Source organism: Muntiacus reevesi, chromosome 17 (assembly GCF_963930625.1).
Source record: "Muntiacus reevesi chromosome 17, mMunRee1.1, whole genome shotgun sequence".
In the NCBI taxonomy this organism is placed as follows: domain Eukaryota; kingdom Metazoa; phylum Chordata; class Mammalia; order Artiodactyla; family Cervidae; genus Muntiacus; species Muntiacus reevesi.
In genome coordinates, this window is record NC_089265.1 from 25,434,654 (window position 1) to 25,455,620 (window position 20,967).

At 35.1% G+C, this 20,967-nt stretch overlaps 1 protein-coding gene across 4 annotated transcripts in view; it reads right to left on the reverse strand.

Annotated features, from left to right (window-relative positions):
• The window catches only part of CNTLN (centlein), a 428,538-nt gene that overhangs the window by 46,580 nt on the left and 360,991 nt on the right, over positions 1 to 20,967 (reverse strand). For all 4 annotated transcript variants that reach the window (XM_065908220.1, XM_065908218.1, XM_065908219.1 and 1 more), the window contains one exon: positions 2,308 to 2,499. In XM_065908220.1, the coding sequence (XP_065764292.1) occupies positions 2,308 to 2,499 (192 nt within the window). The remainder of the gene's footprint in view (positions 1 to 2,307; positions 2,500 to 20,967) is intronic.

Here is a 20,967-nt window from a genome sequence, read left to right on the forward strand (position 1 = left end):
GAGTACCTCAAAATGTACTTGATAGCGCTTTTAAGGAGGTAATTAGGTAAAATAAGGTCACATGGGAGGGCATTTATCTAAAATGACTGGTTTTCTTATAGGAGAAAAATTAAAACAGGCCACACAGCTTGAGAGATGCCGATGTGAGGGCACAGCAAGAAGGTGGCCATCCACAAGCCAAGGAAAGAGGCCTTAGAGGAAATCAAACCTGCCACTCCTTCAAGCTTAGATTTCCAGACTCCAGAACTATGGGGAAAAAAACTTCTATTATTCAAGCCAGCCACTCAATGGTATTTTGTTATGGCAATCCTAGCAAACCAACACAATATCAAAACATAAATTGTACTACCTAGATGACTAGGTACTTAAAAGTACCTAGCCCTCCAGAATATTTGCATATTAAAACATGAAATAAGACAAAAGTAAAGATTTATCCTTTTTGTCCCTATGTAGCCTGGTCAGTGTCTCAGGACTCCAGGTTATATATGGACAGTGTCACTTCAAACTTACATCAAGCATGATCTAAATTGCTTTAGGCATTCTTATGAGGCTCACCTTTAAGACATATTCTTTCAAAGTAAGGATGATTTATACATGGGTAAAAACTTACACCATGGGACACCATGCTCCAAGAAGCTTACAGATATCCATATAGGCCTATTACCAAAATTTGTTACAAAGTATTAAAAGTAAGCAAAATCAAATAAGTAAAATAAAAACCAACTTAAAATTACTGACAATTTTAAAAATTTAGAAGTCAAATTAGACATTACTGGATTTAACATTCTATTTTTATCTTGGTGAAAACAAAACTATTAGGCACATAAGACAAATATAGAAGAATCTCAGAACTGTGAATAAAAGTCTCTGTGCTAGATAAGATCAAAGAAGACCTCAATGGATTTTATCCTCCATATAAAATCTAAACACTAAAATGTTCAATTTATATATTTTACTCCATTTTAATCAGTCAGAAACACATTTTTTTTTTTTCAGAAACACATTTTAAGAGAAGATATACAGTCCCAAACTCGCACAATTATTTTTTTTCATTTCTATTATGTAAGGTAGTTAAAACTTATAAAATGTAGTTATTAAGGCAAGTTCTATACACAATAGCTCTCTGAAAAAATGATTTTTAATAAGCATCTAAATTAATATCAATTGTTTAATCTGATTATTAATAATAAAGCAAAATCTTTTCAAGCAATAGTACAAGAACTTATTTTTAAACTTTATCCTAGTTTATCCTACTAGTAATCCTTCATTTAAAGATGTTATTATTAGAGAGAACACATATAATATTTTGGATTGAAATCAACAAAGTCTATCGGACAATTCTATACCCTAATACTCTCATAACAGTCATGGTTATTACTGTTATATTCTGTGCATTTTCAACCAGAATTTTCTTTCCAGTAACTCTCATTATAGCTATGGTCCCACATACATTGAGCTTCCAGAGAGCAATCCCACTGAAGAAAATAATTAATATGTGAGGAATAAATGAGCATGTTTTAAGAAGCATGAAAGTAAACTTTCCAATTAAAACTCACAAATCCGATTGCTTACAAGATATTTCTCTTTAGCATAAGGCCAATCTTACTTTTAAGTTGCTGACAGTTTCACCTGGACGTAAGACAAGAAGTGAAGTCACTGAGTCATGTCTGACTCTTTGCAACCCTATGGACTGTAGCCTATCAGCCTCCTCTGTTTGTGGGATTTTCCAGGCATAATTCTTTATAAACAAAAGGAACACTGCTTTTTATTCTCACTCTCGGGTTTAACTTGTTGAAATCTATTAAACCAACTCACCTTTGCTCTGTGCCTCCTCTTTTCCTCTAATTCCCCATCTCCAACAAAGAACCACCAAATTAAAATAGTAGCAAATATGTACAGGAAAGCAAATCTATTTATGTTGATACATTACATGTTTGAAAATAATTCTGTTCAGTGGCAGGCAGAGAGGAATTGAATAGTGGAATAAATGGCAATGGCCAGTTTCCATCATCTCCTAAGTTAGGATCTCATAGTGTCTTGTCATTTTTTTCAGAGAATAGTATTATGAATTACCAGATAAGAATCTACCACACTAAAATAGAAAGATGAGGTTAAGTGTAGTATTAATAATTTAACGATTATTTATACCATAATTTACCTTTATTAGTAAAGTTAAATTAGAATTGACAGAAACATATCTTTAAGGATTCTTTAGTGACATCCTTAAAATATTCTTTAAGGATATCTTTAAACATATCTTTAAATAACTTAATACATGCTTTCATCTTTAATAAAATTTATAATCACCTTTAGTTTACACTGCAATTGCTTCATTTCCAAATCCATGCTCCTTGAAGGGCCAAGTGATGTAATCTGTATCCGTGGAACTGTTACCCGGGCAACTTCTTCAGTCAAACATGTGATTTCAGATGAAGATTCTACTGTCTTTAGTAACTCTTCTTTTTCTTTTCGAAGCTCAGCCAAATCCGAATTTAGCTTCTTTTTAAAGAAAATAAGTATAAATTTGTTATAAAAGCAATTACAGTTAACCTAACTACTATCATGTCAACAAAGGTCTGTCTAGTCAAGGCTATGGTTTTTCCAGTAGACATGTATGAATGTGAGAGTTGGGCTATAAAGAAAGCTGAGCACCAAAGAATTGATGCTTTTGAACTGTGGTGTTGGAGAAGACTCTTGAAAGTCCCTTGAACTGCAAGGAGATCCAACCAGTCCATCCTAAAGGAGATCAGTCCTGGGTGTTCACTGGAAGGACTGATGTTGAAGCTGAAACTCCAATTCTTTGGCCACCTGATGCGAAGAACTGACTCATTTGGAAAAACCCGGATGTTGGGAAAGATTGAAGGCAGGAAGATAAGGAGGATGAGATGGTTAGATTGCATCACCGACTCAATGGACATGAATTTGGGTAACTCCGGGAGCTGGTGCTGGACAAGAAGGCCTGGCATGCTTTATTTCATGGGGTCGCAAAGGACAAGACTTAGCGACTGAACTGAACTGAACTGAACAACTAGCAGCATCAATTTGTATGGGTAGGAAAATGTTAACCAATAAAGTGACACTAATTATAAAAAGTTATTTTACAGAAATCTTAATTTCCACTAGTTTTTGCTTAAGGTTGTAAGGCTTTTAAAGGTTAAAAGAAAATAGACTAGCTGTACTCAGTATCTTTTGGTTAGCTGGTCTTTACTCATGATGTGCTATTTCTTTGCCTTCATATAAATGCGGGTATGCCAGAGATTCACATATTTGATAACCTTGTCTTCAGGGCTGATATCCTTAACTTGTAAAAGCCAAGCTGGAGCAGGACAGGATAACAGATGTTAGTTGTTTATTCCATTGGGTAAGTCTTACCACCCTATATAGCAGCCAAAATGCTTCTCATTTAGCAACATAAATGTTAAGTCCAATTAGTGGAAGAGGCTTATTAGAGATTTAGTTCAAATAAATAGCATACAAATGAATTCGCTCTGTTTTATGCACTTGATTGATAGTTGACAAGTCCTGTTTGTAATGCTGAGGTAGACTATATTGAATTCCTTATATTTGAATTTTTAATAACATAAACATTTTACTAAATGACATACTGGTAATGCTTTTATGAAACAGTGTAAAAGAAACCATCTTAATGTTATCCCTTCTCATTTACCAATCTGTAGTCAGCAGAATGCCACCAAGCTGTAATGGCATAACAACCTAGAGGTCCTTAAGAGGATAACTGCACTACTATTTTATTATTCCAAAGAAGCTTATAATATGGTAGTTTAACATAAGGAACAATTAGACAAAATTGCTTAAATCTCTCAGAGGGAGAAAAAAATCTTTCTTTGTTAAGAATTCTAATTAAAACAGTAAAAGATCTGCTAACACACACAGTCATATATATATGGAACATAAGTTATTTAAGCATTAACACTATGTTTAAACACAATCTCTAAAAGAATACCAATAAATCTATAATTTCATATGTATGTCTGTGTTCATGTGTATACTGTAAAATAAGAATATTTCAGATCATGAATTCAGAACTAGGGCTTGATATATTTGAGATTAAACTATGTTTTTGTGAAGTAAGAAGTATGTTCTGATGTTAAAAATCTGTTTCTTTGGCTCTATTTCAACCTATGAAATAAAAGGGTGTTTTTTTAGATTTTCAGGAAATATTCACTCCTTGATTGTCCCAAAGGTAACAACTACTTAACATCTAAAAGCAAACTCATAATTTCCCTAAATCTGAAAATCTTCCTGGTTATCATGTTCATTAATGCTCTGTGTCCAATCAATTGTCAGGTTCTATAAATGATATGATGGTTCTCATACTCATTTCCTTCTGCAACTTTCTTAAAAATGAAGACTTATTATCCCACTAAGACCATTGCAATAGCCCTACAGGCAACTTTTCTCTATATTCAAACCATCTTTTATGCAACTTCCCAAAACACCACTGACCTGTGATTCTCTTATTCAAAACTCTTCAGAGGTTCCTCAGCTCAAAAGACTAAAACTCAGATATTTGTGGTTATTATAAAGCTCTGTCAGATTTAGCTTCAATTTGTGTTTCAGTCAGACATCACTTGCAGTCAAACTTACCTGCTCTTCCCCTAAGCTTTCAGCCATTTCTACTTCGATGACTCTACACATAGTATTTCCTCTGCTGAAATCTCTCATGTGTAAAGTATTTCCTCCTTTCTGAAGCCTTCTCTGCAGTTTTCTTCCTTTTTTTTCAACCAAGTAGCTTCTTCACTTTCTTAGCTCCCACAGCGTGTGCCTGTTCCTCAACCATGAGCCCTGAGTAAAGCCTTGAGAGAGGACGATGCGTTTGTTCACCTATGTATCCACCCCCACCCCAACATGGTATCTAAAAGCTATGCCTTCTATCTATTAAGAACCAGAAGAAAGATTTCAAAAATTTAAGCCTACCTTTTTGTAACACAGATGGTACTATAAAAGCACATATTGATTTCATCTTTTATTTATAATCTTTCTGTTTTTTGCTTCCGAACTTCTTATTTTGTATTGGGGTATAGCTGATAACAATACTGTGACAGTTTCAGGTGAACGGCGAAGGGACTCAGCTATACATATATGTGTACCCTTCTCCCCCAAACCCCACTCCCAGCCAGGCTGCTACATGATACTGAGCAGAGTTCCATGTGCTATACAATACTATTATTTTATTACTATACAAATTAAAATACATTTTTATTAGCAACGTAATACTTGTTGTTGTTTAGTCACTAAGTCGTGTCCAACTCTTTGTCACCCCATGGACTATATTATAGCCTGCCAGGCTCCTTTATCCATGGAATTCTCCAGGCAAGAATACAGGGTGCCAAGTTGCTCAATCATGTCTGAATCTGTTATGCCCTGAACTGTAGCGCACTAGGCTCCTCTGTCCATGAGATTCTTCAAGCAAGAATACTGGAGTGGGTTGCCATCTCCTTCTCCAGGGCATCTTTTCCATCCAGGGATAGAACCTGCGTCTCCTGCACTGGCAGGAGTATTCTTTACTGTTGAGCCATACTTTTACTTAAATAGTATGCAACAGAACATTTATCAATCCTAAAGTTAGTGCTTTGCATCTAAATTAGAATTTTTGAGAGTTTCATTTGGTAATACATAACTCATGGCTACAATCCCAGGTGGAATTTCAAGAAACACTGAAGACTCAATTTTGATGAATCAATTTTCTTCCTAGTGGCTTCTCTTATTTGTTAAACTTGTATGCAATTAGATATATTCTTTCCACAGTGGCAAATCCTAACTTCATAAATATATCCTTTGTTGAGCAAAGACCAAGGCAATAAATATATTTCTTTAAAAGATATGTATATGTAGATTTTAACTTCAATTTAATGGTATAAAAATATAGTAAACAAAGAAACACTGAAATTATGGAGACAATAAAACAAATGACCTGTTATTAAAATATAAATCTTGCTTTCATTAAACTATTTTAAATCTACAATCTTAGGAACATATTTTCAATATTAATTATATATGCCTAGAAATGCTACACAGCACCTGTTGAAATAGAGGAAATACACAAATCATATATTCTATCAGCTTGGAATCCTCTGATTATCCATTCACATTTTGGACAAGTAATAATGACTATTCTCAGTTAAAGAATTCTGTTCCTTATTTGAGAAATTTTATAGAGTCCAGAAACATAAAGAGTAACTTTCTTTTATTTATACTTGGTTTGGAATGTGAGACTGTTGTGGTGACCTTGTTAGAAAGTGATTGTGCTGTAAAATCTAACAATAAATTAAAATGACTCTTAAAATCACTATTTTTCTCATTTTATCAGAAGCATGACTCCTATTTCTATATTATTACCTTTCCACCTCTAATCAAGATTTTAAAATAATTAAGTTATATCACATTAAAATCATAAATAATACTAAAACCATGGAAGAGTTGTAATTTCTGGATTCAAATGTGGGATGTACTGCTTACCCGTGACATTGGTGACACTTACTGAGTGACACTGAGCAAGCACTTGAATTTGTTTCCCTACTTAAAAACAGATGATGCTTGCTTACCTAGTAAAAGTAATTTTGAGGGCAGATTTTTTTTTTTTTTAATCTATGACCAGTTCAGTTCAGTCACTCAGTCGCGTCCGACTCTTTGCAACCTCATGGACTGCAGCATGTCAGACTTCCCTGTCCATCACCAACTCCCAGAGCTTACTCAAACTCCAGTCCATCGAGTCAGTGATGCCATCCAACAATCTCATCCTCTGTCGTCCCCTTCTCCTTCCACCTGCAATCTTTCCCAGCATCAGGAGCTTTTCTAATGAGTCAGTTCTTTGCATCAGGTGCCAAAGTATTGGAGTTTCAGCTGCAGCATCAGTGCTTCCAATGAATATTCAGGACTGATCTCCTTTAGGATGGACTGGTTGGATCTCCTTGCAGTCCAAGGGACTCTAAAGAGTCTTCCCCAACACCACAGTTCAAAAGCATCAATTCTTTGGTGCTCAGCTTTCTTTATAGTCCAACTCTCACATCCATACCTGACTACTGGAAAAACCACAGTTTTGACAAGACAGACCTTTGTTGGCAAAGTAATGTCTCTGCTTTTTAATATGCTGTCTGGGTTGGTCATAACTTTCCTTCCAAGGAATAAGCATCTTTTAACTTCATGGCCACAATCACCATCTGCAGTGATTCTGGAACACACCAAAAATAGTCTTTCACTGTTTCCATTGTTTCCCCACCTATTTGCCATGATGTAATGGGACCGGATGCCATGATCTTTGTTTTCTGAATGTTGAGCTTTAAGCCAACTTCTTCATTCTCCTCCTTCACTTTCATCAAGAGGCTCTTTAGTTCTTCTTCGCTTTCTGCTATAAGGGCAGTGTCATCTGCATATCTGAGGTAATTGATATTTCTCCTGGCAATCTTGATTCCAGCTTGTGCTTCCTCCAGCCATGTATTTCACATGATGTACTCTGCTTATAAGTTAAATAGAGTGATAATATACAGCCTTGACGTACTCCTTTCCCGATTTGGAACCAGTCTGTTGTTCCATGTCCAGTTCTAACTGTTGCTTCTTGACCTGCATACAGATTTCTCAGGAGGAAGGCCAGGTGGTCTGGTATTCCCATCTCTCGAAGATTTTCCAGTTTGTTGCGATCCACACATCCAAAGGCTTTGGCATAGTCAATAAAGCAGAAGTAGATGTTTTTCTGGAACTCTCTTGCTTTTTTGATGATCCAACAGATGTGCAATTTGATCTCTGGTTTCTCTGCCTTTTCTAAATCCAGCTTGAACATCTGGGAGTTAACAGTTCATGTACTGTGGATGCCTGGCTTGGAGAATTTTGAGCATTATTTTGCTAGTCTGTGAGATGAGTGCAGTTGTGAGGTAGTTTGAACATTCTTTGGCATTTGGGATTGGAATGAAAACTGACCCTTTCCAGTCCTGTGGCCACTGCAGAGTTTTCCAAAGTTGTTGGCATATTGAGTGCAGCACTTTCATAGCATCATCTTTTAGGATTTTAAATAGCTCAACTGGAATTCCATCACCTCCACTAGCTTTGTTCACAGTGATGCTTCCTAAGGCCCACTCGACTTTACATTCCAGGATGTCTGGCTCTAGGTGAGTGATCATACCATCGTGGTTATCTGGGTCATGAAGATCTTTTTTGAGTAGTTCCTCTGTGTATTCTTGGCACCTCTTCTGAGAATCTTCTGCTTCTGTTAGGTCCATACCATTTCTGTCCTTTATTGAACCCATCTTTGCATGAAATGTTCCCTTGGTATCTCTGATTTTCTTGAAAAGATCTCTAATCTTTCCCATTCTATTGTTTTCCTCTATTTCTTTGTGTTGATCACTGAGGAAGGCTTGCTTATCTATCCTTGCTATTCTCTGGAATTCTGCATTCAAATGGTATATCTTTGCTTTTCTCCTTTGCCTTTCACTTGTTTTCTCAGCTATTTGTTCGGCCTCCTCAGACAGCCATTTTGCCTTCTCGCATTTCTTTTTTGGGTAGGCTTTGATCACTGCCTCCTATACAATGTTACGAACCTCCATCCACAGTTCTATCAGATCTAATCCCTTGAATCTGTTTGTCACTTCCACTGTGTAATTGCAAGGATTTGATTTAGGTCATACCTGAATAGTCTTGTGGTTTTCCCTACTTTCTTCAATTTAAGTCTGAATTTTGCAATAATGAGTTCATGATCTGAGCCACAGTCAGCTCCTAGTCTTGTTTTTGCTCACTTGTTATATTTTATGTTTATATTTTTATTGTTAGCACTATTATCTTGTGGGAAACGCTACTGCACACTCTAAGTGTCCTAAAAGCTGAGAACCTGAGTTAATAAGTTTGCTATATACATGTACATAGACACACATATACACATATCAAATAATTCTATAATTCCTCTCATGGAAGAAACCGATTTTTGTCTTAAGTAAATTAAAAGATGTTTACTCCTTGGAAGGAAAGTTATGACCAACCTAGACAGCATATTAAAAAGCAGAGACATTACTTTGCCAACAAAGGTCCATCTAGTCAAAGCTATGGTTTTTCCAGTAGTCATGTATGGATGTGAGAGTTGGACCATAAAGAAACCTGAGCACCGAAGAATTGATGCTTTTGAACTGTGGTGTTGGGGAAGACTCTTTAGAGTCCCTTGGACTGCAAGGAGATCCAACCAGTCCATCCTAAAGGAGATCAGTCCTGAGTGTTCTTTGGAAGGACTGATGTTGAAGCTGAAACTCCAATTCTTTGGCCACCTGATACGAAGAACTGACTCATTTGAAAAGATCTGATGTTGGGAAAGACTGAAGGCAAGAGAAGAAGGGGATGACAGAGGATGAGATGTTTGGATGGCATCACTGAGTCAACGGACATGAATTTGAGTAAACTCCAGGAGTTGGTGATGGGCAGGGAGGCCTGGCATGCTGCAGTCCATGGGGTCGCAAAGACTTGGACACTACTGAGCGACTGAACTGAACTGAACTGAACTGAACTGAAGTGTTATTTCCTTTCTAGGATACAAGCCAATTTAAAGCAGATGCATTATTCTGACTTTTTATTTCTCCAGCAGTGCAATTCCTCTACAATTTTTTAAAAGTTTGTATCAATTTAAAAGTTGACATCAATGAGAATAATACTGAGATTTTTATTGATTTATTTGTAGTCAAGTATATTAACCAAAGGTTATAAGATAGAAGTTAATACTCTAAAAGTTCAAAATGAGACACTAGTTATTAGTTGTTTATTTAAATATAATACTGAAGATGCAGAAATCTTTAAAAACAAAAGCACTCTCTAAGCAACTATAAGAAGAAACATGAATATATTAGAGAATTCATTATTCAGTAATAAGCACTGTGGTAGAGTCCTGACAGAATTCTTGGATGACCCCCAAATGGCCAACCCCTATTTTTGTGATTTGCACCTGTGAATATGAATGACTGTCACTTCCAGGATTACACTATTTGCATTATGTTATATGCAAAAGGTTTCTGTAGATGTAAATTATGGTCCCTAGTCACATGGCTTTGAGTTAATCAAAAGCAAGATTATCCTGACTGGTCCTGAATAAGCAGGTGACCCCTTTAAAAAAAAGGTCAGAGAGAATCTCCTGATGGCCTTGAAGAAGTAAGTCACCATGTTTTGAGAGGACTACAGATTGGCCCATAAGGTAAGGACCTAATGAAAGCGGCAGGTGATGAAAACAGTCCTTAAACAAGAAAATAGGGACTTCAGTCCTACAACCAGAAGGAGCTAAAATTTTCCAACAAATACAGAAGCTTGGAAGAAAACCCTGAACTCCAGAAAGAAAAGCAGCCTGGCTGACACAATGAATCAACCTTGTTGATACTCTAAGCAGATGATCAACTAACCTGTGCCAGATTCCTGACCCTGGAAACTGAGTGTATGTTGTTTCTAAGCTGCTAAATCCATGGTAATTTGTTACATAGTATGGAAAATTAGTATGAATTCCATTTTTTTTTTAAAGCAGCCCTTTTCTTGAACGGATTCCTTTTTCCCTTATTGCCACCCTGCCTTCCCTTAAGCAAGTGTCCTGAACCTACATTGTATATTGATAGTTTATATAATACCCTCCTGTTTTTTCTTTTCATCTATAAATTTGTGTTTTGTGTTTTTTAATTGCTCCAAAAATTGTTCCAGTTTCTCAGACAGAAATATAAATTGCCTATTCTAGATCTGACTTTTGTAGCTTAACTGCCAAGCAAAAAGAGGCTTGTTTTGCTGGTCTCAAACAGTAATCCCATGAACAGGGTAGATAAGGCTCCCTGGATATACTCTCCTTTATTCCTTACATGGGAGTTCATTCATGCCTTTTATTTTGGGCTCCAACTTGCTATTTTCTGAAAGATTTTGCTAGATAATATCTAGATTCAGGACCTGATTAAATATCTATGATTCATTCTTTTTACACATGTTATGTAGTAGGCACTGTTATTAGCTCTCTGTTTTTGATAATAAATAAAAAAACTTATAATCCTTGCCTTTGGATAGTTATCAGTCTAAAACTGAGAAATATATCACAATAGACTACAGTAAGTAATACGGAGAAACAAATCGGGGAGCTAAGGGAACTGCTGCTGTCTTCAAATCCTGTCTGGTAAATGTGAGTTACAGCCAGTTTCCTTCCATGTATATCTCTTGATTTGTTTTGTCAAATGTTTCCTGGAAGATAGGTATAACATTAAAGGCCATAGCTAGATCTACAACCATCCTGCTTTCCGACTTTTACTCTAGAGAAGGCATCTGCCTGACCACTGCTGAGTAAACTCTAGGCAGTTGACGAGATGGAGAGTCTCTTCTCCAACAGGGAGCCTCAGTAAACATTTTAAAGTTCAAGAATGAATTATCAGAAAAATAAAACACGGCCCATGGAAAATATAGTATAGTTAGAAAAAAATCAAATCAGAAAGAATCATTTCCCTAATCAGTCCCCAAAACAATATATTTTTAGATACTCTCTTATCTTGTTGTCTCCAAAGAACAAAATATTCAACATGATACTAGTTGTGTAAAGATAATGCATTTTGAGTATTTAACTAGTTGAGGAGCAGTAAAGGAACAGGATATGGTACAGCTCTTCATTTCTTTTTTTAGGCTGATTCTGACTTTTTCTTTTTTTTTTTTTTTTTCTGGATAGTAACAACCCTATAGTGTTAAAAAAACATTATTCAGTTCTCCACATATATTTTTCACCACTGGATTAGAAACTTAAAATAATGAAGCATTTAAGCATTCGAAAATAATTTTGGTTAAGGTAGTGGGATCTGAAAAGTAGACACATGGAATGCTAGAAAACCCAACCCATTCAGGAGGGTGAATGTCAGGGTCACAGGAGCAGGAATTCTGGGAAGCAGGTGAAGGAAATAGTTGGTGGCAGAAGGATTCTTTCCAGTCCATGCTGGGACAAAGGTGAGACATCAAATGTTAGAAAAGGTCAATAAATAACCAGAGTGAGTGAGGGTTAGTTCGCATTTATAATAATAGTGGAGTCTCTTTATTTTTTTTTTCCTTCTTTCAAAACTCAAATGCCTTGATGGTCCAAGCAGGGTAAGCAATTATTAAATGGGAATGGTCTGTTTCCAATTACTTCACCAAAATCTTTAATCTTGAATTTTGCATAGGACAGAATATTGAATGAAGTTATTTCACATTGAATACATAAGTTCATTTATATATCACAATCAGATTTTTCTGGCTCACACTTAAGTACAGGCAGCAATTTTTAAATCCTATATTATGATCTTAAGAAATTATAACAAGGATTTCGTTACCAGAACTAAAGTAAAAAATACTGAAGAGAAAACTCTAGTTGCAAAACATCCATGTAAATTTTATGTGCCAGAGTGTCTTAGAAAGTCACCACGATCTTATGATATTTCTCCCTCCTGTGGATAGTGTTAATATTCTTTCATTGGGAATATTTTTGTTTTGTAAATAATAAAACTGAAAGAAATAAAATTCTGCGTGTCATTCATGTATAAAACTAAAAGCACAGTCACTTAATTAAAACATTATATGAGTTACAAAGAACACTACATGAGTTTCTAGGTCACTAGCAAAATATTTTCCATACAAGTACTTATCTAGAAAGATAAATAGTTCAGATTAATAACTCTTTCAAGTTAGTAACAAGTGTTTTAACTTAAAACATGAATTTTCCTTTGTTATGATACTTAAGAACCTCAAGAAAAAGAATTAAACATTAAAAACTACCAACCAAAACAACAAAAATAAGAAACAAAGATCTCAGGCAGAGGTGGATTTATTTATGGAACAAAATTTTCTTATGAAAAATACACTTAGTTACAACATCATTCATTTACAAACTATTTTCTGACAAGTTTAATTATTAAAAGCCTACAGTATGTTTCACCAAATGTCAAGCAAATGAAGGTAATATAGAGGACTTTTTACCAATGCTTTTGCTAGTAGTTAAGACTTCAGTAGCCTTTGGAGACCATTAAGTATCCTTTGGCTAATTGGCCAATGGTAGATTAATCCTCTCTTTATTCTAGCAGCACTATTTTAACAGCCTTTACACTCTGTTAGTGTAGTGTCTGAATGACAAAATAATATTGTGCATGAATAATAAGCAGAAAAGTTAAATTAACATTTCATGTTTCACATGCCATACCTATGTGTCAGAAGAACTTTTTAAGTCACTGACATTCAACTTTTTTAAACAATCGCATGTTGACATCTTATTGAGGTGAATCTTCCTAATTACTGCTAATTGCCTATCAAGAAAAGAATCTTTTCATGAAGTGCAGTTGTCTAGTACAGATGAACCCAGCTCCAGTGTGCACATTAAAGACAAAACATGACACTTATGGTGCTACTTTGTTATAAGGTCATACTAAATATGGTTTGCAATTAACAAAGCAGTTTTTTATAGTTCTGAAAATGCCAATCTGTCTTGTGCTCAAATTAGATTCTATCAAAGAAATATGGATATCTGAATATGGACAAGAGATACGCTACTCTCAGTAACATTTACAAGGAGTAAAATGAATTCAATATCCTTATGTTTTGTAATGTAAGTTCCAGATGATGTCCAATAATTATATTGTAAACACACCTGAATATTATTTCTCAAAATGGAAATCAACTATTTTCAAATCTATTTTCAACTATTTTCAAATCAAAACTATTATTTCAAATGTCAAATTATTTAAATAGCTTACTAATGTTTAATTTTTAAAATCACCCCAATACTAAAAACATTTAACATGTATCTTTTAATCTGTATTAATAGTTTTGACATTCCAGGCATTTACAATAATTATTAACCTATGTGATACTAGCAATAGAGTGTTTTCAAAATAATCTGAATAACAAAATTGATGGATTTTAACTGGACTGACGTTAAACCTCATCACTTACACTTCTGTTTTCGCAGCTACAGAAAAAGAATCAGCAAAAAAGCATTATATAGGAAACTCGAAAAATTAACTAATACAACTAACTTTTAAGTATTACTGGAAAAACAATATTTGGTTTATTTATAGCAAGAATTTCTCAACTGTAGCTCTGCTATTATTTCAAATCACCTATTGTAGTTACGAAAACAAAAGTGCCCTTAAAACTTACATGTGCGTGTGTGCTCAGTTGCTCAGTCACGTCCGACTCTTTGTTACCTCAAGAACTGTATAGCCTGCCAGACTCGTCTGTCCTTTCAATTTTCTAGGTAAGAACATTGGAGTGGGTTGCCATTTCTACTTCAAGGGATATTCCTGACCCAGGGATCAAAGCTGTGTCTCTGGCATTCCTGCACTGGCAGGTGGAATTCTTACCATTAGGGAGACAGATATTTGGAACCAAAATAATTCATGATTTTTACTAGCATAAAAATTTCTCAGTGTTCATATGGTAATGTTTTAAGTTCAGTTTCAGTCCTCCATATATCTGATCTACACATGGCATGCTTACTGATGATCATCAAGTTGCAATGCGTTCCCATTCTGATTTCTGTCCCCAATGGTAATGAGAGAAAATTGGCGGTACCATCGGATATGCCAAAAGAGAAACTGAACAATGTTTTTCTAAATCCCTCTTTTTAATTCCCCTTCTCTTGCTTTCTACTGCTTAAACTCAGGTAATTCAACACAGGAATGTCTATTCCTCACAGGTACTATAATATATACATATATCCTCTTAAATTCTATTTTTCCTCTACCCCTTTTATCAACACTTTTTTTCAGTTACTTAGGTTGTATAGGGGCTGGAGCAAAAGTTGGGGTTCAGTTCACCCAAACTGAACCACTAAAACAATGAAGAAAAAAGAAATAAACATACCAAATCACCAAAAATAACAGTTGATGTTCCAGGGTGATATTAATAATTAATCTGTATTTACATAAAGAACAGTCATAAAATTTCAAGTGAAGTTACAAATAGTGATTGAGCTATCATGAACAGAGATGACCAATTTCTAGAATATCTGCAGAAGTCTCATGAAGTCTGCCTCATTTTCCCCAATTAAATATGGTTTTCCTAAGCAATAGATTTCAACACTTTTATTTGATTGCTTTTTCCATCCTAGTGGAATGATACTGCTTTTTAATGTACTGTGTTTTATTGCACAAAAAGGCCTTGGCGAACTGGTCTGAGAAAACTAATGCCCACATATATAGTATTGTTAGTAAATGGAAGTCATAGCCTACACAATTAAAAATTGCTCATAATACTTAACTCTCATATAGACTTCAGAAGAAAAGTATTAGTATTTCTTCAAAAAACTTTCAACTTCTAAAATTTATAATAGACTATGATATATTTCTGGAATTCATATTTTATAAGACATATTCATAAGCCTCTAAAATGCATGTAAATGAACATTATGTTTATTTAAATTATACAAGACTCAATTCATATGAATCATGAATTATCACACTAATCTAAATGAAATATTACCAGCTTTCTGGGTAATAAACCCAAAGATCATCATTTCTAGCTCCACACTTATATATTTAAATGAGTAATACGTTATATATTTCTTAAATATATACTAAATATGAACAAAATCTTACTAGTTAGAAAATGAAATTTTTTACTGATAGGGTCAATAGTTACCACATGTCTTTCCTGAGTTGTACTACATCTAAGCTCTGCAAACAAATTACTTGGATTAAAGCCAGTTGGGATAGTTAAAACACACTACAACTTATTACAAACTCAACAGCAGCAGTACTAAGTTTTCATTTGATCGTGATTACATTTATAAGTATGGCCTACTAAAATTCTCAAGGGAAACAAGTTAATAATGCTTTTCTCTATTTCCAGTGCAAGCTTCATAAGATTCTAGAGAGTAAAAACAGGATATTTCTTTATAAGAACGGTTTTTGTCATCTCTGGATCTGGTACTATTAAAGATTATTGATATCACTTAAAATGGAATCTTTTCATTAAAAATTAATATATGTGGAAATATATATTAAAAAGGTAAAAAAAAAAACCTTTCATGAAAAAGAGTAGAAATTTCTTTTAAAGGAGATAAAAAGATTTACAAATCATGGACTTAGACTAAATTACACAGTATATTTCTTATTGGTTTTACTTAATAAACTTTAACACAAAAATTTGACATAGGAACTTCTCCCACCATACTTCATTTCATTTTTCTATTTAGAATTATCTTCTGTTCATCATATTCTTTCAAGTAGGAGAGCTTGACCTAACAGAGTAGTCACTCAATAATTTACCTGACTCAGTCAGTTGTGCTAAGTGAAATGTTATGATTAATATAGATCTTTAGGAAGAGGGTAGTCTGGAGTTCTTTTCATTTTTATTCATTAAGCTGGTTTCTCTGCTTTCCTTCTGAATCAGTGGTTCACAAAGAGTACATACTACTTAGATATATATTTTTCAAACTGGGCATTTTTGAGTGCCACAATGATTGCCAATGAAATGGGTGAGTCAGGAACATTAGATGGACTGCAATGTGTGTATTGGTTCTGCCCAACAAAACTGCTCTGTATCCTGTGTAACTTTCAAACTTTCTGTCAATTATTCATGTAGATGAAAAATATGCATATAATGAAATGAATTATATATCCTAACTAAAAATATACAATAAACAAAGTATTTTTTCCGGTACTCTCAGAAATTTATAAACTGTTTAAATCGAGGGAAGACTGAAACATGAGAAAGAAAAATCCCTTTCCTTCTTCTGGGTCTAGGCTCTAAGGATGTTACCACAGAGGCAGTAACCATGGCCAGGGCCACATGGAGAATGCTGGTCTGAGAGGCAGACACATGAGATAAAGAGAAACCTTAAAGACATCAGTATCTGGTTCCAGTTAAAGTTATTCTTCCCAAGTCCATCCTTTGATTTTGTAAGCTTCCCTGCCCCCCACCCCCCGCCTCCCCTGCAACGTTAGTTTGAGTTCAGTTTCTATTACTTGCTATCAAGAGTCCTGCTGGTATAAAGCCTTCTTTAAAAAGTCCAACACCCTCTTCTCAGCTGTCCTATTTTCTGTTCCTCTATGGCATCTGACATTGTCAACCAATGCTTCTCTTTATGTAGTTGAAAATTTCCCCTTCCTTTCTGCTTGACTGTAATCTCCCACCTTTTCCTTCTCTGATTTCTCCTCTGCTCATACTCCCACAAACTTATTATCTTGCTACAAAGATCTGTTTCATTCCCAGTGTCTTTTTCTGGGATAATCACATCAATATATTTCTTATTTTTTATGAAATATTTCAAATATTCAAAACAAATATCCCTTTATCAATCACTCAACAAAGGCAATGTATTACCAACAGAATTGAAGGTCATGATCTTATTTCATCTGTCTCACCAAAAATAAAAATTACCCTGAACATCTTTGGTGTTTATAATTCCCTGACATTTCTTTATATTTTTAAACAAATGTATTTCCAAAAGACATACAGTGATTTTAAGACATCCCTTTTTTACATTTTAACATCTCTGAATTTGGGTTCCATCTTCTCTTTCTGGATACATATAATTCCTGCTATAACTTAAATAATATTTCTTTTTAAAAATAGCATATTTTGTTGAATATTGGTAAATAGAAATTCGCATCTTCTTAGCATATATTGATTTGATATCTAGTAACCATGGGGTCGCAAAGAGTCAGACATGACTGAACGACTGAACTGAACTGAAATGAATCTAGATGAAATCTGCTATTAATTTGTCTTGAGATTCTATGCAGATAAGCATAGTATTTGGAACGAATAAAATTTTTTTCTTCATTTCTAATAGTTTAAACTTCCATTTCTTTTTCTTAATGTGTTGTCTGTGTCCTCCAGCACAATGTTTAAGATGAGCAGCCACAGTAGGCATAAATGTCTTCTTCCTGGTTTTAAAAAGAATTCTTATAAATTCCACCACTAAGTATGATGATTGTTTCAAGATTTAGGGAGATAATTAACAGAGTAGATGCATTTTTTTCTTTTGGCCATTATTTCCTTAAATAAGCTTTCTGCCTCGTTCTCTCTCTCTCCTCCTTCTGGAACTCCCACGGTATTGGTCCACCAGATATATCCAATAAGTCCCTCAGACTTTCTTTACTCTTTTTCATTTTTTTTTACTCCCGTCTTGGGTAATTTCAAATGACCTTTTATTTCACTGAGTCTATGTTCCACTTGATGAAGTCTGATGTTGAACCCTTCTAGTGAATTTTCTGTACGATTATTGTATTCTTCAGCTCCAACATTTATTTTTTTTTTTTAACATGGGGAGGGAGATGGGAGGGGGGTTCAGGATGGGAAACACATGTAAATCCATGGCTGATTCATGTCAATGTATGGCAAAAACCACTACAATATTGTAAAGTAATTAGCCTTCAACTAATAAAAATAATTGGGAAAAAATTTTTTTAAATAAACATTTTCTATCCCTTGTGGTTCAGCTAGTAAACAGTCCGCCTGGAATGTGGGAAACCTGGGTTTGATCCCTGGGTTGGGAAGATCCCCTGGAGAAAGGAAAGGCTACCCATTCCAGTACTCTGGCCTGGAGAATTCCATGGACTGTATAGTCCATGAGATCGCAAAGAGTCGGACACGACTGAGCAACTTTCACACACACACGTCTCTTGCTGAAATTCTCATTTTGTTCATGAAGCATTTTTTTGAGCTCATTGAACATCTTTATGACAGTTATTTTAAATTTTTGTCAGACAATTAATATACCTCTGTTTCTTCAGGGTCAATTTCTGAAGATTTATTTTGTTCCTCTGATTGGGCCATTTACTATCTCCTTGTGTTCCTTGTAACTTTGTGTTGTTATAACTAAATTTGAAGAACTACACATCTCTTCTGGTCTTTATGAACTGGCTTTGCATAAGGAAAGGTCTTCATCAATCAGTCCAGCTAGAGATTCTGGGATGTGACCTTTTCTGGGGATGTGACCTCTCCCAATGCATTTGTGTAGATTTCTAATATAAAGGATTTTTTTTCAGGAGCTGATAAATTCTTGCTCCCTCTGCTGTCTGTCTTCTGTACTGAGGTCCTTAGAAATAGCAGCATGCCACCTAGCTCTTTTTGGTTCTCAGCAGCACCCAGGGATGTACCTAGAGTACGCCCAATTCTATCAGTGTCCCAAACTGGGCTAAATAGATACTCGTCCCTCAGGAAGCCACTAAAAAGCCAGAGCCCTGGACACACACTCCACTCTTCTGTCTGAGGGAGAAGCAACTGAGCTATATCACCTTCCGTCTGCTGTGACATGGCTCCTCTGCAACAGCAGGATGCCATCCAGTTTCTTTAGGTTCTTCAGTGACCCCCAGGTATCTATACTGTGGCAGGTCCCATCAGTGCCTTAAGACAGGTGAGAAAGAAGCCAGTTCCTCAGACAGGCTTAAGGTCCAGTATATTCTTTCCCTCCATGGGGAGAAGCTGGGAACGGGGAGTTTCTCCCAGATCACAAGGTGGTGTGACAAAATGTAGGACTATATCAAAACAGTGCCACAAATTTCCCAAGCAATTTCAGTGCATCTGGCTATGCACTTGTCAGGGGTGCAGGTGCCTCTTGACTGGTTTCTGGATTTCTCATAAAAGGAACTGGTCTGAGTATTGTTGAAATGGTGTCTCTGTAGGAAAATATCTGGTACTTCCTATTCTGCCATCTTGTTGATGTCACCCTAGATTCTGTAAATTTAACATATTTTCTTCCCTTCTTTGTTATAGTGGTAAATTACATGGATAAATTTTCTAATTAAACTTTAAATTTCTACGATTTCCTGGTTTATTCATGATTTTTTAAAAATATATTCTTTGATTAAATTTACCAAGGGTTTGGAAATCAGTGCTATAACTATTTTTATATTAATTTCCATTTCTAACATTTTTTTATCTTGTATTGTCAAAGTTATGGTACCCTCATAAAATGAGGAGGCAGTTGCTTCTCCTTTTTCTGCTCTTTGGAAAACTGTGTGCCTGGTAGAACTTAGATATGAAACTCAAATCTCAATCTCACCTAAGCATTCATAATATAGTATTACTTTCTTTATTAACAACTTTATTAAGGTATACTTTACATTCCATAAAATTCACTCATTCATTAAATGTATGGTTGAATGACTTTTAGTATGTTTATGGACTTGTGCAACTGTCACCACAGAGTAATTTTAGAACATTTCCATCATCCATACCAGAAAGAAACCTCATGCCCATTCGCAGACACTTCCTTCCCATCCAAGGCCTATACAATCACTCATCTAAATTCTATCTCTATAGATGTTGCCTTTTCTGGACATCTCATAAATGAAACATTACTGTATGTGGTCTCTGTAACTATTTCTCCATTTAACCTGTTTTTGAAGTTCATCTCATGTTGCAGCATATGTTATTGCTTCATTCCTTTTTATCGCTGGGTGATAATCCACCGGATTGTTGCTGTTGTTCAGCTGTAACCGGTTCTTTTAGACCCCATGGACTGCAGCATGCTAGGCTTCCTTGTCCTTCAACCTCTCCAGAATTTGCTCAAATTCATGCCCATTGAGTCAGTGATACTATCTAAACATCTCATCCTCTGTTGCCCTCTTCTTCTTTTGCCTTTAATTTTCCCCACCATCAGGGTCTTAACCAACGAGTCAGCTCTTTGCATCAGGTGGCTAAAGTATTGGAGCTTCAGTATCAGTCCTCCCAATGACTATTCAGGGTTGATTTCCTTTAAGATTGACTGGTTTGATCTTTATGAAGTCCAAGGGACTCTCAAGAATCTTCTTTAAAGGTATTTAAAAGTATTGTATTTCCATCTGAGTACCAATTGGCCCATATTCTATGTTATACTATGTATTACTTCATTATCATTTAATCTGGAGTATTTTCTCAATATTCATTTTACTTTTTTCTTTGTCCCTTAATTATTCAGAAATGTCGCCATAAGTTTGCATCAGAATTTTTAAACTTGACTTTTTAAATTGATATTATCTTATGTTAGACAACATTTTTAATATGGTATCAAGT